General features: G+C 34.2%; 3 protein-coding genes across 3 annotated transcripts; all 3 read right to left on the bottom strand.

Moving 5' to 3' along the window:
• Positions 1 to 820: 820 nt before the first annotated feature.
• LOC137838105 (uncharacterized) lies at positions 821 to 3682 on the bottom strand. The gene is made up of 2 exons (XM_068647335.1): positions 3608 to 3682; positions 821 to 2041 (listed from the first exon to the last, which is right to left on the bottom strand). The coding sequence occupies exon 2, from the start codon at positions 2037 to 2039 to the stop codon at positions 1146 to 1148; it is 894 nt and encodes a 297-aa protein (XP_068503436.1). The 5' UTR covers positions 2040 to 2041; positions 3608 to 3682; the 3' UTR covers positions 821 to 1145.
• Positions 3683 to 6006: 2324 nt separating this feature from the next.
• On the bottom strand, positions 6007 to 8557 carry LOC137838106 (uncharacterized). The gene is made up of 2 exons (XM_068647336.1): positions 8494 to 8557; positions 6007 to 7146 (listed from the first exon to the last, which is right to left on the bottom strand). The coding sequence occupies exon 2, from the start codon at positions 7142 to 7144 to the stop codon at positions 6251 to 6253; it is 894 nt and encodes a 297-aa protein (XP_068503437.1). The 5' UTR covers positions 7145 to 7146; positions 8494 to 8557; the 3' UTR covers positions 6007 to 6250.
• A 2040-nt stretch (positions 8558 to 10597) lies between these two features.
• On the bottom strand, positions 10598 to 11895 carry LOC137838101 (uncharacterized). Its single transcript, XM_068647331.1, has one exon. It carries the CDS (start codon positions 11744 to 11746, stop codon positions 10772 to 10774), a length of 975 nt encoding a protein of 324 aa, XP_068503432.1. The 5' UTR covers positions 11747 to 11895; the 3' UTR covers positions 10598 to 10771.
• Positions 11896 to 24386: the final 12491 nt, after the last annotated feature.

A 24386-nucleotide genomic window follows, 5' to 3' on the forward strand; every position in this document is an offset into this window, starting at 1 on the left:
CAAAGTTTTTAGTTTTATAAAGTTAAAATAGATTTAAAAATCAATTCTTAAGTAATATTATAATTATTTAAATTAATAATAAATTTTTTTATTATAAAAGAAAGAATAAATAAATGTAAACCACTTTAGAGGTGATTCAGCCCTTATATAAGAAAAAATTTTCAAAAAATCTTTCTAAGAAAAACAACCTAAGATTCCCACCAGCAGCAACGAGCAACCCACCACATAAGGAAAAAACCAACACAAAAACAATAATGAATTTTATTCATACAAACTAAATGATCAATACACCAATCAGAATAAGAAAAGCGAGCTGATGGTATTTTTGAAGCGACTCAAGACCAAATCTTTAATTGAATGAAAGTAAACATTTATGAAAAACACTATCTAACATCTCTCTACCTTTCAAAAAAATTGATTGACTTTCATTAATAATTGAGGGTAAAACCTTCTTAATTTTACAAGATAACATTTTTAAAATAATCTTGTATAATGCCCGAACTAATGATATTGGTCTATACTGGTCAAGCTTTAAATGATCATGCACCTTAGGTATTAGAGTAATGAATGACGCGTTACACCCTTTAGGAATACTTCCCGTGACTTGAAAGTACCTCACTGCTTTTACAATATCCTCTCTTAGTACTTTCCAACTACTTTTTATGAAGTTAAATTTGAACCCATCTGATTGAGGACTTTTTGAGCCATCACACTCCTATATTACATCCCTTATTTATTTCTTTGAAAAATCCGATATAAGTTAATCTTATCCTCCTGGGATATTGATTTAAACTCCACTTCTTCAAGTCTAACCCGAAAATTTGAAATACAAATTTGTATTATGAATTATACCATATGTACAAATCTTTATATCTGGATTACACAATCTAAAATGGATATATTCAAAATATATTCTATTGTATTACTATACATATTTCTGATTTATTTGAATCATTCCTCTTCGTCACACTAAACTCAATCTCCGCGAAAAGGGTGTGAAAATACGATTGTGCTTATTACATTGATGGTTTTAGTGAAGAAAAAAGCACAGAAAATTGTATATCTGCTGTCAGAAACAGCTTGCATTATCAAACCAGATGAAGAAAGTTGTTAACAAGCACAAATTGAAGTTGCTACACTGTAACTCATTTCCACCATTTATTGAAGTTAATTTTATTTGCTTGAATGATACTACCATTACCATCCCCATTGAACCGTCCCATATTTGCTGCATTTTGTGAGCCTCCGTAACGCGGTGGTGGTGGTGGTGGTGGAAGAGTGGTGTCGTTGCCTTCACTCTCAGATAACCATCTACTCTGCGATTGGATATTCTTGCAATGAGGACATGCAGAAAGCTTCCACGTCCCTGTTCGAATGACTTCTTGAATCATGTAAAGTAATGCAGAAGAAGGGTGTTCCACAGGGCCATCTACGCTAAAATCTAATACTCCATTATGCACTCCGATCTTCACCACAACTGAAAAACCTATATCTCCACCACGATTTCTACCACTACTACTATTCACGTAATAATGTGCTACGGTTGCCACGTACACTTGTTCTTCATCGCTTTTCTTCTTCTTCTTCTCAGTAACCAAAAGACCCATCCTAGTTCCACACCCATATGCCCAATACTCCGTTTCTACTTCGCCCCTCCGTGATACACCATATTGTTTGGTTTTCCCTTCCGTAGAGAAAATATCAAACACCTCCAATGGAATGCAAAGAAAACCGTCGCTTTTTCTTTCTTTCTTTACGGATACGTAAATCGTTGCACATCGAGGACTAACAAGGGTTGTATATTTCTGTATATTTAGGTAAAAATCTGTGAGAGAGATAGATATGTTCTCATCACCTGAATTTCTTTCGAGACTTCTGGATATGAAAAGTGTACAAGTCATTCCGTCTACCTCGTACTTGAGTTCGCTCTTTTGTTGATGTTTTGTGACGGTAATGGTAGCGGCATCGTCGAGTTGAATATGGTAAGAACAATAGTTTCCATTCCCCAGAAAACGAGGGCCGCTTGGACTATTCCCCATTTCTATGCACCAATTTCAAGATCTATCAAAACATAATTATAAATCCATATCTTACATACCATATCAGTAAAAGAAAATTTTCTTTAGCATCATCAACACTAAATCATCATATTAGAGTGTAAACGGTATGTTTTAGGTTTTAGGATTTATAATTTTAGGTTTTAGTATTTATAATTTAGGGTTTAGGATGAATTATCAAATGATAACATTCACTTCTCTTCAAACATATGTTAAAGATACCAAGTTTCTTGTTTTTAACTCATTAAAAACTCTCCAAGACACATCTAATATTTTTTTTAAATTTTATTAAGAAATAATAAATAAATAAAAGGGATGTTCTAATCCTTATATATTATTAATCCAAAGACAAAAAAAAGGAGTAGTTAAGCTTAGGGTTTAAGCTTCTATGCCTCTAAGACACTCCTACGACAATACTAATCTTTCATTTTTTATAACTTTTTTTTATTAGCAATGAATAAATAAAATTAAAGGGATACTTCAGGGGTATCCCAACCGATATACGGTGACTAGAAGGGACTTCCTATTTCATTCACAAAAGAAACTCTTCTTTATGGTTGGATCATAACAACCATAAAGTGAGAGAACCATACCCAAAAAAAGACCTGCAGGTTGCCTCGTAGCATCATTCAGCTTTACCAAAACACCCAGAACCGAGGCCACCTACATTCACCACGCCACACACACATGGAGATCGCCGTTTCATCGACCGGCGATCATGTTGATCTTTGCATAACTTCGGCGACCACCGACTACACATGGAGATTGCTTTTATAATCTATATTTTGTAGAAAAATATTAAGCATAGGGTTCCTAATTTTGTTTAATAATTATACTAGATAGTGCAAAATATATATTCCATTAAAATGAAAAAATCTTATATAAAAATTACAGACTCAAATTTATTAGTATCTAAATTAATTTTTATTGATAATAAATAATTTTTAAAATATATAATTAGTTATCAAATTTTTAATTAATAATCATTTAAAATTTAAAATTTGTGTTTTAGATCCTAAGAAATTATTTATTAATAATAGAAATTCATTTAAAATTCAATAACTCTTTTAGTTTTTAATATTTAATTTAGTTAATATATTAATTAATTAATTTTTATTTTTAATATTAGTTTTATTTAATATTTTTTTTATAAGATATTTATAAATCTCTTCTTACTAAAGGGGGTTTTGGACAACATGATAGTTTGTTGGTTTTTGTCAATATAAATGAAAGTACTGACTTACTTATCTATGTAAACAAATTCCTAATCCAGAAGATTCACTCTCTCTGCTATTGATTAGATTTGATTACGAAAATTGTTAAAATTCACGAGGTAAATATCATAAATGAAGAGTAAAATTACACAAATTTATGTATATTTGTGTTTGGTGAGTAGTAGAATATGTAGAGCATGCAAGATCCATGAGTGAAGTAGGAAACAAAATGGATGCAGATAAAGATGTAGAAAAACAAAGGCTGTAAGAACAGCAAACAAAGAATCATCCCAAAACTGGAAAGATCAACCTAACAAGACATAAATCCAACCATACCTGCACGTGCAATTCGACCACCTGAATAGGTTTTTTCGATAATTCCGATGAAGGTGAAGACGAAAAATTTGGTGGTGCAGTTCATTGCTGTGTGCATGGAAAGATTATAAATAGATAGATCATAGATTCTTACCACAGTAACATCAAGGGAAGCGTTAATCTTCCGCACAATAATTCACATGGCATCTAATTCTTGTTCCAATATATTATCATTCTTCTCTATCTTTGGAACACAATTCTCATTTTGCACTTTACTTTTGTTTGATTCTTTCGATTGAGTAAAGAACATCCTTAATACATTGAATTATATTGAGCATTGGAAAAACTCATATCCTTGGTAGAATGTATCTAAATAATCATATCTAAACTTTTAGCAGATATAATGAAATTGTTTTGACAAAGAGGTGTCTCTGCAGAAGAAAGTCTTGCAGCAGTTATGACAGCTAACAAAAGTGCTACATCAGTGAGGTAGGATCACGCCATTATATGAGAAAGAATCAGTGTTGTATAGAGGCTTGAGATGGGTGAAATGCTGGCAGAGTTTAATTAGGAAAGTGTTCTGTTTTGTTTTTATCTGCTGTAATATATATATATATATATATATATATCACAAGCCATATATGGTTTCTGTTTTAAGAGTAAGGAGGAGTAGCTTTGAAGTTTTTGTATATGGGTACCTGAAATATATCTTTTAATTCAATTTATTATATATACATATGGCTACTTCTCCTTACTTTAAAACAGAAACCATATATGACTTGTAATATATATATATATATATATATATATATATATATATATATATATATATATTTATCGAAAAAAATAAATTTAATTGAAAAAAATATTTCAAAATGTAACAACTCTCATATACAACCTTCATTTATTTAGCATTTACACATGAAAATAAATTTCCTGCATGTGTAACTTCAGCTTCACAGATAAACAAGATACATGGGACTTAATGTTTCAATCTGTATTAAAAACAATTTTGTATTTATAAGGATTGTAACATCTACAAAATTTCCTTAATTTAATTTATTCTTCGTTATAGAAAATGAAAAATATAATACTAAAAAATAATAGATGAAATATAATCTATACATGTAGCGTGAAGAACCTCTTGATAGTGTGTTAATTATTTGCAAACGAGGTATTTCATGATATTAGAAATAAGAAGAAGAAAAAAACTGGTAGAATGTTGGTAGTTATTTTTTTATTGTTAATTTTTGTACTCAATTCTTTTATCCTTTTTGTGGGAAGCATGTATTTGATTTTGATAGGTATTTTTTTTACAATGATTAAGTGTTTTTTTAATTTAATTTATTTTTTGTTAATAAAAATAATAATTGTGAAGTTAGATTTTGGAAAAAACATTATTCAATTAAGTAAAACTTTATATTAAATGTTGAAAATGTTAAGATTAGGAAAAAAAATGGATGAATTAGATTAAAAATTGTTTATCCTCAATAATGATATCAATTCTAGTAAATAACTCCATATACAAAATCAAACTTTCAAAGGAAAAGTAATCTCCTTTCCCTATAAATCAAACTTTCAAAGGAAAGGAAAAGTGATGTCCTTTCCCCTCTTATCCTGAAAGATAGCATTAGACAAGCAAAAAGTGTAAAGTGATTAGAAGAGATAAAAATAGGGGATAAAAATTTAGAAATAAATGTGGAATGTGTGAGTGGTTCAATAACTCTGACTTGATAAGTCTAACAATTTTTTTGTTAAAATATATTTTAAATGTCTTTAACACCATATTAAAAAATGAATTTAGGATTATATTTAAGATTGTACAATCTCAAATATGTATGTATGGATTGTATAATTAAAATACAAATTTTTACATTATAGATTTTATTATTTGAAATACAAATTTGTATTTTTTGAAACTGTGAAAATACTAGAGAAAATTGTCAAAAATAATAAGTATCAACTAGTTTTAAAATTTGTTAGAATGTTCAATTTATTTTTTCATTCTTATAACTAAAACACCTTTTATCGATTTGTTTTTTCATTCTTATAACTAAAACACCTTTTATCAATTTGTTTTTTCATTCTTATCATCAAACACCTTTTAACAACGAAAATTCATGACTTAATTGGGCACCAATTGATAATTAATGAAAACAATTAATAGAAAAAATACACAATAATGTGTTGTGGGTGGAAAAGAGAGCATCAAAGTGTTTTTTAATTAAAAAACTAAAATTATCCAATGGTTTTGGATATAAATATATAATTTTCTTTTAACATATTTTCAAAGTATTTCTTTTCTTTTTCTTATTACATTCTATTTAGGCTATTTGTAAATGTATTTCTATTTTTTTATTATATTTTTTTATAAAAGCTGATCTCATATCTTTGATATCATTATAAACTTAACATCCCAGTTAGTTCACAATTCAATATAGTTATTATACATATTTCTGATTTATTTGAATCATTCTCTTGCTCACACTAAACCCAATCTCCGAGAAAAGGGTGTGAAAATAGGATTGTGCTTGTTACATTGATGGTTTTAGGGAGGAAAAAAGCACAGAAAACTGTATATCTGCTATCAGAAACAGCTTGCATTATCAAACCAGATGAAGAAAGTTGTTAACCAGCACAAATTGAAGTTGCTACACTGTAAAGTCATTTCCACCATTTAATAAAGTTAACTTTAGTTGCTTGAATGATACTACCGATACCATCCCCATTGAACCGTCCAATATTTGCTGCGTTTTGTGAGCCTCCATAATGTGGTGGTGGTGGTGGTGGCGGAAGAGTGGTGTCACTGTCTTCAGTCTCAGATAGCCATCTACGCTGCGATTGGATATTCTTGCAATGAGGACATGAAGAAAGCTTCCACGTGCCTGTTCGAATGACTTCGTCAATCATGTAAAGTAATGCAGAAGAAGGGTGTTCCACAGGGCCATCTACGCTAAAATCTAATTCCCCATTATGCACTCCAATCTTCACCACAACTGAAAAACCTATATCTCCACCATCATTTCTACCACTACCACTATTCACGTAATAATGTGCTACGGTTGCCATGTACACTTGTTTTTCATCGCTTTTCTTCTTCTTCTTCTCAGTAACCAAAAGACCCATCCTAGTTCCACACCCATATGCCCAATACTTCGTTTCTACTTCGCCCCTCCGTGATACACCCTCTCGTGTGGTATTCGCTTCCATAGAGAAAATATCAAACATCCCGAATTGACTGCAAAGAAAACCGTCGCTTTTTTTTTCTTTCTTTACGGATACGTAAATCGATGCAGATTGAGAAGGAACAACGGTTGAATATTTCGGTATATTTAGGAAAGAATCTGTGAGAGAGATAGATATGTTCTCATCACCTGAAATTCTTTCGAGACTTCTGGATATGGAAAGTGTACAAGTCATTCCGTCTACCTCGTACTTGAGTTCGCTCTTTTGTTGGTCTTTTGTGACGGTAATGGTAGCGGCATTGTCGATTTTGACATGGTAAGAACAATACTTTCCATTCCCCAGAAAACGAGGGCCGCTAGGACTATTCCCCATTTCTATGCACCAATTTCCAGATCTATCAAAACATAATTATAAATCCATATCTTACTTACCATATCAATAAAATAAATTTTTCTTTAACAACCCTAAATCATCATATTAGAGTGTAAACGGTTTTTTTTTCATCGGCAATAAACTATTAAATTAAATCGGTTCACGGTGATCCAACCCTTTACATATAACAAAAGATAAAAGTTCCGTTTGGCCATTGTATCTAACATTCACATATTATTCCTCTACGTTAGAGTGTAAACGGTATGTTTTAGGTTTTAGGATTTATATAATTTAGGGTTTAGTCTATCAATAACATTCACTTCTCTTCAAACATATGTTAAAGATACCAAGTTTCTTGTTTTTACCTCATTAAAAACTCTCCAAGACACATCTAATATTTTTTTAATTTTTATTAACAAATAATAAATAAATAAAATGGCTGTTCTAATCCTTATATATTATTAATCCAAAGACAAAAAAAAAAAGAGTAGTTAAGCTTAGGGTTTAAGCTTCTATGCCTCTAAGACACTCCTACGAAAATACTAATCTTTCATTTTTTATAATCTATGTTTTGTAGAAAAATATTAAGCCGATAATTTTGTTTGATAATCATACTAGATAGTGCAACATATATACTCCATTAAAATGAAAAAATCTTATATAAAAATTACAGTCTCAAATTTATTAGTATCTATATTAATTTTTATTGATAATAAATAATTTCTAAAATATATCAAATTTGTTTTAATTAATAATTATTCAAATTTTAAAATTTGTACCAAAACCTTAGATACTAAGAAATTATTTATTAATAATAAAAATTAATTTAAAACTCAATAACTTTTTTATTTTTTAATATTTAATTTAGTTAATATATTAATTAGTTAATTTTTATTTTTAAAATTAGTTTTATTTAATAATTTTTTTATAAGATATTTATAAATCTCTTCTTACTACATGAAAAGGGGTTTTTGGACGTGATATTGGCTGTGTTCCAACATGATAGTTTGTTGGTTTTTGTCAATATAAATGAAAGTACTGACATACTTATCTATGTAAACAAATTCCTAATCCAGAAGATTCACTCTCTCTGCTATTGATTAGATTTGATTAAGAAAATTGTTAAAATCACGAGGCAAATATCATAAATGAAGAGTAAAATTACACAAAGTTATGTATATTTGTGTTTGGTCAGTAGTAATATAGACCATGCAACATCCATGAGTGAAGTAGGAAACAAAATATATGCAGAGAAAGATGTAGAAAAAAAAGACTGTAAGAAAAGCAAACAAAGAATCATCCCAAAACTGGAAAGATCAACCTAACAAGACATAAATCCAACACCATACCTGCACGTGCAATTCGACCACCTGAATAGGTTTTTTCGATAATTCCGATGAAGGTGAAGACGAAAAATTTGGTGGTGCAGTTCATTGGTGTGTGCATGGAAAGAATATAAATAGATAGATCATAGATTCTTCCCACAGTAACATCAAGGGAAGCGTTAATCTTCCGCACAATAATTTAGATGGGGGCATCTGATTCTTGTTCCAATATATTATTACTCTTCACTATCTTTGGAACATAATTCTCATAATGGTGTTGCACTTTACTTTTGTTTGATTCTTTCCACTGAGTAAGAACATCTAATGTATTGAATTATATGGAGCATTGGAAAAACTCATATCTTGTTAGAATGTATCTATAGAATCATATCTAAACTTTAAGTAAATATATAGTATTAGAAAATCATTAAATATTAAAAGGAAATAAGTAGGAAATTTTGGTTAAGGTTGAGAAATCTAGTAAGGTGCTCAAGGGTTGATTAGTTGAAGGCTGCAACAGTTTTTGGAAGTTCTGGTTGCATGATTATGAGTAGCAGCAGGTGGATAAGATACAACGGTGGCAGCCAACAATCTTCAAGTAAGGTGCACAAATAAGGACACATGAAAGTAATGCAGCTTTTGGAATGAGGTTATGATTCAAAGATAGACTTCATCCTTTTAAACTAAGAACTGCTGAATCTTGGTGCTTTCAGCAGGCTCTGCATCAACCCTATAACGGCAGGGCCAGAAAGACAGCAGAACTGTGGCTTCTGCACCCAATTACCAAGCACTTTTTTCTAAATTAAAACTCTTAAGTTGTTCGTTATTCATTATTTTTTATCAACCAAAAATAAAATGGATATAAGAAAGTAATGTTTCAACCCTTAAGCCAATGAATGATAACCCTATAATTTTTCCTGGCCACTTGTTTCCATTGTTTATCTTCTTAGATGCTTTGGATGCTGCTTTTGGTTTTGTTCTTATTCTTCAATTGACGTTCATTAATATTTACAATGAGACGGGGTCAATGAAATTGTAGTGATGGCAATGATGATGAAGTGTGCTGACACCAAAGGAATGACGATGTGAAGATGGTGGGTTGGCATGGCAAGTAATTCATCTTTTAGAATTCAATCATTGCAGACAAGATCATGCACTTTAAATAGTAACGATATATAAAATCATCGCTACCATTTTTTTTATCATAAAAATATAAATTAAATAAACTTATTTAAGAAATAATTCAACCCTTATATAAAATAATAGGAAAATCAAAGAATCAATCTCGTCATCTAGATAACTTTATATATATATATATATATAAATAAATAAGAGATTCAAAACACTTGTCAGGAAAAACTCACCGAAAATCACTACATTATTATATGCATATGCTTTTAACACTATAACATTGTTTATTAGTGTAAACATAATCTTTCAGAACACTTCCAAAACCTTATAATAAAACAAAAAGATATATCATTCAATAAACTCTCATATCCTTACAAACCTACCTCAATATCTTAACATAAAGTTAATAAAAGGTGATAATCAATTCTATCTAAATCCAATCCATAATCCAAACAATCAAAATATTTGATCAGCATAAAAAAGCTGTCCAGAGAATCATAACTCAACTGTCCATAAAATCACAACCGAACAAATCCTAAACCATGCATTTATGCAAAAGAAGCGTTATTGGTCAGCATATTAATAATTCAATTATACCATATCCTATTTTTATAACACTTTATTTTCTCTTTTTGACTTCTACTTGCTTTACCAGAACCATAGATTCATCCAAACCACCATATATCAATTTTATAATGTAATTCTCTATCATAGGTCCAGTGTTATATATTCTTGGACATATTATTTCAGTCACATGGCACCTAATTCTCTATCATATTTTCTACTCCACTTGTTATAATTCCATTTTTATTTCCATTGATTCTTTCAAATCATATCCAACTTTTGCAAAGCAGCTATGAAAATCTCCAAGAAACCCGTGGATATTGAGGTTCCATAACCTAATAATGTATTTGAAGCAGTTCTTCGAACTTCTTTTGTTGGACTAAGTTTGATTCATTCCATAACTAACAGATTAATTTCACTGAAACAAGTTACATATAGACATGCCAAATGCATAGGATCCTCTTTTACAATTTATTATATAGAGAAATAAACTTAAAAGTACAAGAAGCAGCATTCATTCTAGTAGGTTACACACAAACACACCTTGAACGTGTTAGGTTATTAATCATAGAAGCTGCTATATTATTGAGTGCAGAAACTACATCTCCTACATATATTTTCTTCCACCAAGCTTGTTGCTGTCACTGTGTTGAAGCTGATAAATCAGATTAAAAATATTTCTCTCATAGAAATTACCATTACCATCACCCCCAAACTTACCACCATTGGAAATCACTCTTGTATTTTTGCCGCCGCCACTAAAAGATGGCCCTTTGGGAGTATTATCACTGTCTTCACTCTCAGACAGCCACAGGGCTCCATTTTGCTTCTTTGGATTTTTAGCGCAGTGAGGGCACATTTCACGGTACCAGTATCCGTTTCTACTGACTTCATCGAACATGTACAATAATGCAGAAGAAGGGTGCTGCTCAGGACCATCCACCATTATGGTCAAATTGCCACCGATTGATCGAATCTTTGCGATTATTGAAAGGCCAAAATCTGGTTTAATCTTACGGTAATCATTAATACCTGAACCAGTAGCATGATAATGCGCAAGAGTCAATTCATAAGGTAGTTGATGGCCATTCTTTTTCTTCCTTTCGAGAACAATAAGACCTCCTTTGTGTCCTTCACCGTACAAGTACATGTCGATGTCCGTAACACTGCCGGATTTGTTTGTCTTTTTGTTTTGATTGAGCGATGTTGTTGTGTGAACGCCACAGACGGCGAACCAGCGTGGATATACCAGAAAATCGTCTTCATTTATGTTTTGCACGTCTAAATAGAAGTCGAACTCTGAAAGAGTTCTATTACTTTTGGGTATTTCGCTTCGGAGTTGTAAGATTAAACCCTTGACCTCAGCAGAAGTGTTGACGAGTCTTGTTAGTTCTAGTGCACAGACTGAAACTCCTACTTCGTATGTGATGTTCCACTTCTCCAAGAGTCCTCCGTTTTGTTGCATGGTGACCTGTTTTTCTGACAAAAAAATGACAGCATGTTTTCCCAACTGAACATGGTAAGGATCATACCCAGTGGCACCATCGCTGAGAAGACCACCTCTGCAAAGAATGTTACCCATGGCAATATATACACACAAGCAAGCACCAATGAAAAGATGTGATAGTACCTAGAGACTTGGAATGGAAAGTTGAAGGCACAATGGTAGCTTTTCTTAGCTCTGCATGTTCATAGGAAGGGAGATTTATTAACACAGAGTGTAGACTGTTTGGTCCACAATGAAAAGGCATAGAATCTTGCATATGACCAGCAAAGGAAGCGTTATTCTTCGGCAGATTATTTAATTTGCATACATAGCATCTAATTCTCTATCCAGATAGAAAAGAAATCTAATTCTCTACCATTTTCTATCAACTTTTATTGTTTTCTTCACTTGTTGGTGCTCCTTTTTTTATCTATCATTTCACTTGTTTATTCATCTACATCATTTCATCTAGCATGTTTCTTCTATTGTCAGTATTCACTCAATCGAATTTTTTTTATCAACAATGAATAAATAAAATTAAACAAGATACTTAAAAGGTGTCTCAATCCTTCTACAAACTAAACTAATTCAATCTACATTAGCTAATCAGAGACCAAACTGCAGATTTCCTACCTAATAAACAGAGGAAAGGAAGGTTAATAGTATTCTGTTTTCCTACAAAGTAACTCAGTTCTACTAAGTCCCTTCCAGCTTGAATTTAACAATCCTATTACTTTTTTATACCTCATGCAGTTTTCCAGAAATAATGCAGTATGTAGGCATCAAAAATGCATTAGCTAGTTAACAATTATGCGGCTTTAATTGTCCTGCAACTGCTGCGGCACTTTGCTTTCCCAACATCCCTCAAATTGCACCATGGCCTCAATATTTCACATACTAAAACGTCTATGTTTTGCCGTGGTGAGTTTCTTTTGTGCATCACAGTTGTTAATGCTCAGAAATTCCTTCACAGCATCTGATTCATGAATCTGCTGTGAATTGAGTCCAAGATTGTACTTCCTCCTGTGTTCACGAAAAGCTTATGCAATGTCAATCAGTTTGTGTTGATGAGTAATTTTAGTTGAAAACTTAGTTGATCCCCGAGGTTTCTTCTCCCATCTATGTTTTTTTCATACTAGCAACCTTAAAATCGAAAGGAGGTTGTGTCGTGGTGGATGAAAATGAACAAATATGCAGAGGAAAGGTTGCTGCATTTTGTAGGTCTGCAATTATGCAGGAAAGAATTTTCAGCTGCTGGTTTTTTGGTATTTTTTCTGACTTTTTTTCCTGGTTTATGTAATGTTGTATGGTAAAATAATAATTAATTATTTCATGTTTTTTTACCAATAAAAATAATTTATAAATATAGAATTACAGCAAACAGTGTTCGAATTAGTTTCAGTTATGTAAAAGGTTGAAGCATAATTTATGTATTATTTTTTTTCTGATTAAAAAAATAATTATTTGTTCACTCTCACTGAAAGGAAGAATGATTGTTGGGTATTACAATGATCCAGCATCTGGTTCTATTTCATATTTTCCAAACTACTTTTCTCTCTAGTGCCATTGTCTTTAAACATTGATCATTTGTTATTCTTTCAACTTATTTGATTCTTGATATTTTTCCACTTGTTCAAGTCTCTATTTTTTCGACTTCTTTTATTTATTAGTGAATTTCTTGCACTTTAAATAGCTGTTTTGAAAACTGGTTTCTAACCATATTATTATACTTTAGTTAAAAACACAATTAATCAGACTTTCAAATACCTCATACAACAAATAGGATCCAAACACCAGTTTGAGTAAGAGAAAGCAACCGATTTTTCTTTTACTGTGACCCAAGGCCAAGTCTTCCTTTGTGCCACGGTAAATACCTCCATTAGATCCACCCGCCCATTCTCAAACACAACCCTATTCCTGTGATTCCAAATTTCACTCACAAAACCTACCCAAATACCTCCCCAGCACCTGGTAACTGCGTGGTTCAGACCAAGAGGTTTGAACATCCTAAAGTGCATTTGTGCATCACAATGTAGCACCAAAGGGAAACCCAGCCATGTGAGACACATACCCCAAATTCTCCAAGAAATCTTATATTCAAAAAATAAATGTCTTACCGAATCTTCTTCCACACCACACAGAGGGCACCGATCACACATCAAAGATATACCGCGTCTCGAAAGATTGTCCTTAGTAGGAATATCATTACGTAACACCCTCCAAGCCAAAAAATGTGCCGAAGGTAAGGTCTTTAAAGTCCAAAAATTCGCGAACAAATCCTCCCCCACTATAGACTCCTCCCCATGAGGCATTTATATGCTACCTTCACAGAGAAATTCGTATAATCCACATCCCTCCAGAGCCATTTATCAGGTTTAACTCCACCCTCTCTTGTTAACCTTTTGGTATCCAACTTCTGCATTAGACGATCAAGCAGACTGGATTCCCACACAAAAAAGATTTCTTCTCCACCGCAGTTTCCACGACCAATCATTATTACTCCAACCCCCAACTTGTGAAAGAGTACAGCCAGTATCCAAGGAGATTGAATATAATCTAGGGAATTTATGCATTAGAGGGATGTTTTCCGACCACTTATCCTCCCATAATCTGATTTCTTTCCCATCTCCTACTTCCCATCGACCTCTATCTTCAAAATCAATTCCCCACCCCTCTAAGTGCCAAACTTTCCTGAGGTCCCTCCACCACATCGACTCCTTACAAGACTGATCTTGAGATCTTAAACCCCTCCACCCACCGTACTTAGACTCTATAATATCCTTCCATAAACCGCTCTCTTCAGACTTAAGTCTCCAGATCCATTTCCCTAGAAGAGCCAAGTTAAACTTTTCTATGTCAATGACCCCTAATCCGCCATTATCTTTCGATTGAAAAATCTTATCCCACGCCACCCAAGCAATTTTCCGGTTCTCTGACCCCCACTCCCACAAAAAGTTTTTTTGTAACCTTTTCACTTCCCTCAACACAGTTATCGGCATACAAAAAATGGAGACATAGAAAAGCGGTAGGGACGTAAGCACCGATTTGATAAGACATACTCTGCCTGCCAAAGAGAGGGTTTTCCCTTTTCACGCGCTCAGCCTATTCCGTAACTTAGTGATCACACCTTACCAAAAGACACACCTCTTATGATTCCCACCTACCAACACCCCCAAGTACCTGAAAGGTGTCTTCATAATGTCACAGTTAAGGATTGAGGTGAAAGTCATTGTCTGATTTATATTCACACCCACACCACCAACCTTACTCTTGGAGTAGTTAACCTTAAGACCAGAAGCAAGTTCAAAGCATTTCAGAATAGCCTTTAGAGTCAAAACACTTTGGGTTGAGGCTTTACAGAAGAAAAGAGTGTCGTCTGCATATTGCAACATGCACACCTTTACTCGCTTTTCCCCGACTTCAATACTTTCTACTAGCTTCTTTTCTTCCGCTTGCCTAACTACCCCTGCAAGACCTTCAGCCGCAATTAGAAAAAGGAACGGTGCTAAAGGATCCCCTTGTCTTAGGCCCTTCAAAGGTTTAAACTCAGTTGTAGGGCTTCCATTTACTAACACAAATATTGAGGATGATTCTAAACAATTTTTTATCCAATCAATCCACTTACCACAAAAACCCAATCTTCCCTTCATGTAGTAAATAAACTCCCAGCTATGAGTCGTATGCCTTTTCATAGTCCACCTTAAACACCACACATTCTTTCTTTTTCCTTTTTACCTCCTCCAGTGTCTTGTTAGCCACTAACACACTGTCCAACAAACCTCTTCCTTCCAAGAAAGCAGACTGTCTGGGATCAATAACTTTGTTTAGTACCCTTTTTAACCTTGAAGAAAGGATTTTAGAGATAATTTTATACACACAACCCACCAAAGAGGTCGGTCTAAACTCATTCAGTTGTTGTGTTGAGAGGCACTCTTGCTGCTTTAACTGCATCTTTCACGCCTATCTTCCTGCACCTTCCATTCTCCATTATTTCCTCCAACCTTCCTCAAAGAAGACAACCTGCATAAACACCCATGGACTTGTATTTCTTCATTCTAGTCAGAGCAGTCTCTGCAGTGGAAGTTAAGAACGTTGTTTGGAGTTGTGATAGTTCGAAGAACCCAAGTCCTGACGGTTTCAATTTTGATTTCATTAAGCATTGTTGGGGTTGTCTTAAAGGAAGATTTTGTCTCAGCGGTAAATGATTTTATGGTCAACGGTAAGTGGCCTAGGGGACCAAATGCTTCTTTCATCTGTTTGATTCCTAATACTAGTAATCTGCAATAGCTTAGCGATTATGGATCGATCTCCCTGGTAAGATGTGTGTTTTTTTTTGCTCAGCAAAGAATAAATAAAATAAAATGAGACACTTTAGGGATGTCCCAACCCTTATACAAACACTTTAGAGGTGTCCCAACCCTTATACATCGCATAACCAAATCCAATCTACACCTGACCAATCAGACTCTACATACCAACAATCCCAATATCAAAAGAAATGAGATGCAGACCACACCGCAAGTCAGTCCTTACTCTCCTAACCAGGTTCATATAACAAGTCTTAAATTCAAACACTACAGACAACACAAAACCTACTACAACCAAAGTACTACAACCACAATTACAAATCAAAACTAATACAATTCAAAACCTTCACCTACATCCAAACCCACAATGCCATGCCAAAAGAACCACTCTTCTGCACAGCCTAGAGAAACTTTACCTTCCTGTCGAAAAGCCCAAAATCCATAAACCCTTCAAAACACTAGAAATGAACTCACAACCTACAACCAAGAACCAAGCAAATACCAAACTCCAAAGTTGACTAAAACCAACGTTAGATACAACCAACACGAAAATGAAACACAAGAAAAAAAACATATAAAATATCAAACCTGCCATGTCCACTGGTACATGTACTCTAAAAAAAAACCCAACTTCACCCTTACTTTTTAATTGACTTCAAACAGACCACAGGGTCCAGGCACCATTGAGCATACGTAAATGAGACACCATTTACTCTACTCGAGAGCCAATACCACACCTTGAGTTAGGCCAAGGTGAAAATCTCCTGACAATCCACTCTACCATTCTTAAAGATAATGAAATTCCTTTGTTTCCACATTTCTCCAATCACAGCAACCCACACACCTCCAGTATTTGTTAATCTTCTGAGAAGTCCAACCAAGATAAAACTGGACAAAGTGAGAGCATACATCCCCATGGTAAATGAAGGTCTCCTCAATCCACTTACTACACATACACCTTACCTTCCAAGCAACCTTACACTTGAAAAAACATGACTCCTCGATTTCTCCTCATCCTCGCACAAGACACACAAACTACTTTCCAAAGCGATCCCTCTTTTCTTCAAATTCACCCTTGTCGGTAGCCTATTAGCCAAAACTCTCCACGCGGTAGTCATTGTGTATAAAATGGTTTCGAAGATTCTGGCTATCAGGTTGAAAAAAAGTGATAACTAAAGTTATCAATGTTAGACAATCTACTTTTCTTGAAGGAAGGGGGCTATTGGACAATATTTTGGTAGCCAATGAGGGTTTACGACTCAGTGAGGTGGGATTTTATTTATTATATGCTACGCAGGCTCAGATTTTGTGAAAAATAGATTTGTTGGATTAAAGTTTGCTTGGAATCAACGTCAATGTCAATTTTTGTAAATGGAAGTCCTACTAAGGAATTTATTCTGAAGAAGGGGTGAGGCAAGGTGATCCTTTAACTTCATTATTGTTTCTTATAGCGGCTGAAGGGCTAGCGGGGGATCTAGGACTGCGGTTGAGAAAGACTTGGTTGAGAGCTTGGAGATTGAGAAACGATCGGTAAAGGTAAATATGCTCCAGTGCGCTGATGACACTTTGTTTTCTTGTAAGGCAAATATCAAAAGCGTATTTAACTTAAAGGTTATGCTGAATTGTTTTGAGTTAACATCCGGTCTTAAGGTGAATTTCTTCAAGAGTAGACTTGGTGGGGTTGGGGTAGATCAGACATAGATCCTCTAATTTGTGAAAATTATAAATTGCGAGGTAATGAAAACTCCTTTCAAGTATTTGGGGATACCAGTAGGGGGTGTCATAAGAGGGGTGAGTTCTGGGATGAAATGGTAAACAGAGTAAGGACCAGGTTAGGCAGGTGGAAAGGTAGATTTATATCGATGGCGGGGAAGACATGCTTAATTAAGTTTGTTCTATCGTCAATACCTTTGTTCTATCTTTCTTTTTTCAAGATACCGTGTACGATTTTGAAGAAGATTGTGAGTCTGTAGAGGAAATTTTTGTTGGGATGGGGGTCTGAAGGAAGGAAGATGGCATGGGTTGCCTAGGATAAGGTTTGTAAATCCAAGGAAGCGGTGGGACTCGATATTATAAATGTTAGGTAGTTTAATTTGGCCTTGCTAGGAAAATAGATTTGGCGTCTGAACACGGAAACAGAGGGGTTCTGGAGGGAGGTCATAGAATCTAAGTATGGAGGATGGAAAGGCTTGAAGGAGCAGTGTACTAATAATAGTAAGGTCTCACTATGGTGGAGAGATTTAATGAAGGTTTGAAAGTCCGAGGAATGCAGAGGGAAGTTTGAGGATCGTCTGAATTGGGAGATCGAAAACGGGAGAGATGTTTTGTTTTGGTCTGAAAATTGGGTTGGGTAAACTCAGAAGACTTGAAAAGTAGGTTTCCAAGGTTATTTTCTTTGTCCGTTTTTAAGGAGGCAAATCTATGTGATTGTGGAATATGGGTGAACAGGGCCTGGGAGTGGAATTTAATATGGAGAAGGGTTTTTTTTTTCTTGGGAGGAGGAATAATCAAGTCAACTCTTAGAGTTGATTTCCAACAAGAGGTTCGAGTTGGAAGCAGTGGATAAATGAGTTTGGAAGGATAGCGAGTCAACAAAGTTTTCAGTTAAGTCTACTTACAGTTTTTTAAGGGGAGAAGGATGCGAGGAAGACTCGAGAATATATAAGTTTTTTTGGAGAATTAGAGCGCTTCCCTCAGCTCACGTCACAACTTGGAGAGTGATTGAAAACAAGGTTGCCTGTAGGGTAAATATGGAGAGACGACGCATAGGGGTAAAGAGCAATATGTGTTGCTTATGCAGGATTTTAGAGGAGACAACAAGTCATTTGTTTTTTGGATATAGAGTTGCCTGGTTAATTTGGAATCTTTACTGTGATTGGTTAGGAGTGAGTTTGGTTGACCTTATGGATCCTGCGGCTCATTTTGAACATTTAAAGATTCTGGATGTGTCTACTTTAGTTAATCTTATTATGGGTAATGTGTGGATCGCGTTGGTTAGTGAGATTTTGAGACACAGGAATAATTGTTTATTTAAAGGTGGAGTGGTTGATCATACTGAAGTATTTTTCCTGCCACACGTTAATGTTTGGTCTTGGATCTCATCAAAGATATCGTCACCTAATTTCTCATTCTCTGATTGGTGTTTAGAACTCTTGGTATGTATGCATTCGATTTAATTTTATAAGGGTTGATCCTTGATTCTTTTTCTCTGTATTTGGTAGTGTGGGGTAGTCAGTAGGAAGTCATATTTTGGTTGATATGTAGAGGGAAGGGTTCTCTTTACACTCATTTTTTCTGTATAAGGGTTGGATCATAAGTGGGCTATTTAATTTCATTGCTTATTGCCGATTAAAAAAACTCTTAAAATATCCATTTTAATTTAATTTTATTATTTGTTGATAAAAAATATAAAAAAAATGGTTCACTCTACTATAGACGTACTAGGAAGATCGTTTATATGGATTGAGATATCTCAACTACCCTTTTATTTATTTATTTATGTTTTTTTATTGATAAAAAAATATGTAGATTTTCTGACCCTTGAGAGAAGGTGTTGCAAATGTTTATGGAGATAATGCTAAAGACTTCCATTATTAGGAGCCTCTTGGGGACTTTGTCAAAGAAAGAAATGAGATGTTTGGAGAACGTGAAAATGAATTTTAAAAAGGAAAAGATTTTGTTAACACTCAAAAAGTAAAATACATATACTTATATATTTGAGAAACCATTATAATAATATAATAATATTTTAAATTAAAAAATAAATCAAATATAATTAAAATATTAATATATTTGTTTATCAACTGTATGTTTATTATTGTGCATGGTGTGAAGATATCACCATCCTTTTAAAGAAGTGAAAGACTACGACAAGCTAAATGCTACAAAGAAAAAAAAAACATAAAAGCATAAGCACTGTAGTAGGATATAAAGACACATGACAAAATCTTTGGTTCTTCATTACACTACACAAACAGCTATAAATTACTGTGAAGTAATAAACTTAAAACGAAAAAACAAAAACAAGAACAGGTAGGTTATTTATTTTCTTATATGATGGTGGCTTATTCTGCCACTACATATTCAACCACGTCACTTCATACTAAGAATATATAACAATTTGTTACATTAGTTACCACCATTTCAATTTAAGAAACGTAGTTTTTTTAATTTCAGTGTAATTACCATTACCATCGCCATTGAACCTTCCACCATTGTTAACAGTTCTTGAACTTTTCTGGCTGCCACCATGACGCCGTGCCACAGGAACACTCTCGCTGCTATCACTGTCAGACTGCCAAGTCATCATGTTGAGTTGCTTCTGGATATTGGCGCAGTGTGGGCATAAAGTAGGCTTCCAAATCTTGCTTCTCATGGCTTCCTGAAACAAGTAACGTAATCCAAAAGCAGGGTGTTGCTCAGGCCCCTCCACCGTTACATCCAAATTGCCATTGGTTGATCGAATCTTTACCATTACAGAGAGACCAACATCTGTTTTATTTCTAGAATAATCATTAATACGGCCACTGGAAGCAATATAGTGTGCCAGAGTCACTGCATAAGGTCGTTCTTCTTCCTCCTTCTTCTTCTTCCGTTCCAAAACAATAAAACACCCTACGTCTCCAGTCCCCAACAAAAAAAATGTTGTGTCCGTAACGCTGCCTCCTGCATGAATCTGCTTGCCAGAGTCATACCTTGATGATGTAAGTTGTCCATTCATATGGATCGTTAGGCTGGATTCTACCCGAGCATCTGATTCAGTTACATCCATATTAAGATCGTATTCTGAAAAATTTCCAGCTATGTCTGGTATTACGCTGTTGATTTTTATGAGTAAACCCTTGCCACCTTCTTCTTTCGTTAAAGTGAGTTCACAAGTTGAAACATCTATAGTGTAGAACATGGTCCATCCCTCACTCTTCTTGGGGGTTTCCAAAACGCTTCTTTCTGACAAGTAGATGGAAACTGTTCTTCCCAGCTGATAATGAAAAGGTTGATCCTCCCCCACCCCAACAGTACTGAGAAGACCAACTCTGCGAATACTGTTTCCCATCTAAAGGCAACAAATTAAGAACGGAATGAAGTATCTGTGGGATGATGAGTTTGGAGAGATAAGGGTATAGAAATATTTAGGGTTAGTGCATGGGATAGAGTATGGAGAACTCACTTCCCAGTTAATCTATGTGGGTACTGAGGTAGGTTTTCTCTGATATGCTTGGTTGGGATGTTAATGGGGATATTTATGAACTCTTTAGTGTGTAGAGTATAGAATCTTTCCACCTTATATGCAAACCAAGCGTTGTTCTTCCGCACAATAATTCAATTTCACAGCATCTAATTCCCTATCATGTGTTTCTATCGCACTTTCATGTTTATCAAATTGCTAAACACAAAAAAGAGAACAAAACAAACCCCTTTTTTAGAAAAAAAAAAACAGCCACAGGAACAGCGTACTAGGCATATACCTCCCAAAATCAACTACATCATGCTACACCATGCTATAGTTTCCAAAACACCCAAAAAAGGCACTATCAAGGCTTGTGCTGGATAAACCCTTGGCAGCAAACACACTGAACTGCAGAATTTCAGTGATTCGAAATGACATACATCAACAAGAACGAAATTCTTGATTTTTCCTCTGCACTGCACAAGCATCTTATGACTCTGCTCATCCTGCTAGACTACTTCCCCAGCTGTCTTAGACCATCAAGTCCAGCCACTTTGCAGCATTAAGGGAATCGCGACACGAGAATTGGTCTTCAAACTATTCCTAGCAGACCCAAACAGAAGAATTGCAAAAGGGACCAAAAATAGGTCAGCATATTAATAATTCAATTACATACCATGTTCTCTATTATATTTTTTACTCCACTCGTTAATTCCATTCTTTTCCATTGATTCTTCCAAATCATATCCAACTTTTGCAAAGCAGGCTATGAAAATCTCCAAGAAACAAGCGTTCGTATTGTCTCTGTCAATTTCCATTTAACTAATAAACCCCGTGTATATTGAGGCAGTTGTTGAACTTTTTTTTGTTGGATTAAGTTTAATTCTCTCCATAACTAATAGACTATTTTCACTAAAATAAGGTGTTTTTTATGGGTTGGGAAGATCTCAGTGCAGATATTTTCTTATAGGTGTCTTTTATATGATTTTGGTCTTCAATCTCTCTTATGTTTCAGTCTTTGATCTCTCAAGTTTTGCTCTTTAGTTTCTCTCAAGTCTCGGTCTTTGATATAAGTGGAAGTATTTGCAATAGATACTCCGACACTAATCAATAGTCAATTGATGATATGAATAACCGACACTAATCAATAGTCAATTGATGATATGAATAACAAATGTTATTAGAATAGATTCTATATGAACCATAAAGAACAACTGTACATCATAGTGGTATACGAAAGAGAACCCTAGCCATTCAAAACAAAGACCTCATATTCTCCAAAAAATCTTACACTTTAGAAAAAAATTGAATAAACGTCTTCTCTTCCTCACCATACAAACGAATTAATGCACTAATAAAGATGTACATTCACTTTTGTATAAAGTGTTTATTTATATAGTTTCTAATAAATTTTATACATTATTAATAGGTTATATATAATGTGTATCATAAGAATAAAATTAATTGATTTATCGCATATTTCCCTTTTACCTTAGTGTATTTATACTGGTCAGTCGGACAACTTCCGATACCGGAATGTTATGGATCGTCTGGCCCGATCGGTAGAACACTTATTATGAGCACCATGCATATGTGCAAAAGAAGTGTTATTCGTCACCATATTAATCATTCAATTACATACCATATTCTATATCCTGTAGCACTTTATTTTGTCTGTTTCACTTCTACGTTGCTTTTTCTTTTCTCTTACTTTATTCTTCTACATTTTACTACCAAATTAATCTTTTATTCTCACATATCACCACATATCAATTATATAATGTAATTCTCTATCATATGTTTAGTTTTATTCTTCGACATATTATTTCAATGACATGGCACCTAATTCTCTATCGTATTTTCTACTCCACTTGTTAATTCCATTTTTTTTCCATTGATTCTTCCAAATCATATCCATTGAAACCCGTGGATATTGAGGTTCCATAACCTACTAATTTAGTTGAAGGTTGTTCGAACTCTGATTCGAAAACAGCAAAGCTGCCAAGCAAAAGTATTGGCACAGTGTTTGCTGGGGCAGTCATAGTTATAAAGGAATGTCACTGAATTTCAGCTACTGGTGCAATCAATTTGGATCAGTGGTGGTTTACTCTTGCAACTGCAAGTCTATGCATCTCAACCGCTTTTTGATTCATACTTGGTGATCAAAGATTTTCCTGAAGAGCTAGTGATTTTTTTTTTTTTATCAGCAAATAGCAATGAAATTAAATAAGACCACTTCAGGGGTAGTCAAACCCTTATACAACAAAACAGATTTTCTCAAAGAGCCTTTCCATCTACATATCAACCAAAAGACCTCTTACTCTCTTTCCCATCTCAATCAATAATAAAAGAAACCCAAGAAACAACCTTTTACATAAAAACTAAACAGAATACATACATACCAAGGGTTCAAGACACCAATCAGAGAATGAGAAATTAGCTGACGATATCTTTGATGAGATCCATGACCAAACCTTAATCTGTGTTAGAGAGAAAATTTCAGTGTGATCAACCACTCCACCTTTAAATAAACAATTATTCCTGTGCCTCCATATCTCACTAACCAACGCAATCCACAGGTTTCCCATAATAAGATTAACTGAAATAGGTGCATCCAGAATCTTAAAATGTTCAAAATGAGACCCAGGATCCATACCATCCACTGATCTTATTCCTAACCAGTTATAACAGAGATTCCAAATTAGCCAAGCAACTCTGCATTCGCAAAACAAATGATTTGTTGTCTCCTCTGACCTCCTACACAAGCAACACAAATTACTCTCGATCTCGATTCCTCTTCTCTCTAGATTAACCCTACAAGCAACCTTGTTTTCAATCACTCTCTAAGCTGTGACTTGAGCTGAGGGGAGCGCCTTAATTTTCCAAAAAAATTTATACCTTCTTAAGTCTTCCTCACTACCTTCTCCCCTTAAAAACCCATAAGCGGACTTAACTGAAAACTCAGTTGAATCGCTATTCTTCCAAACCCAACTATCCACTGTTTCTGTCTCTAGTGTCTTATTAGAGATCAACTCTAAAAGTTGACTTTCTTGCTCGTCTTCCCAAGCGAACAGACCCCTTCTCCACCTTAAGTTCCACTTCCACGTCCCGTTTTCCCACAATCCACAATCACATAAAACTGCCTCCTTATTAACAGATAAAGAATATAGCCTTGGAAAAGTGCTCTTCAATTCTTCTGAGACAATCCAATTGTCTGACCAAAACATAATCTCTCTCCCGTTTCCGACCTCCAAATTCAAAC

This window comes from Phaseolus vulgaris, chromosome 4, assembly GCF_000499845.2.
Source record: "Phaseolus vulgaris cultivar G19833 chromosome 4, P. vulgaris v2.0, whole genome shotgun sequence".
NCBI classification, from domain to species: Eukaryota; Viridiplantae; Streptophyta; class Magnoliopsida; order Fabales; family Fabaceae; genus Phaseolus; species Phaseolus vulgaris.

Coding starts and splice junctions, on each gene's coding strand:
- LOC137838101 (XM_068647331.1), bottom strand. CDS start 11,746: ATGGGTAACATTCTTTGCAGAGGTGGTCTTCTCAGCGATGGTGCCACT.
- LOC137838106 (XM_068647336.1), bottom strand. CDS start 7,144: ATGGGGAATAGTCCTAGCGGCCCTCGTTTTCTGGGGAATGGAAAGTAT.
- LOC137838105 (XM_068647335.1), bottom strand. CDS start 2,039: ATGGGGAATAGTCCAAGCGGCCCTCGTTTTCTGGGGAATGGAAACTAT.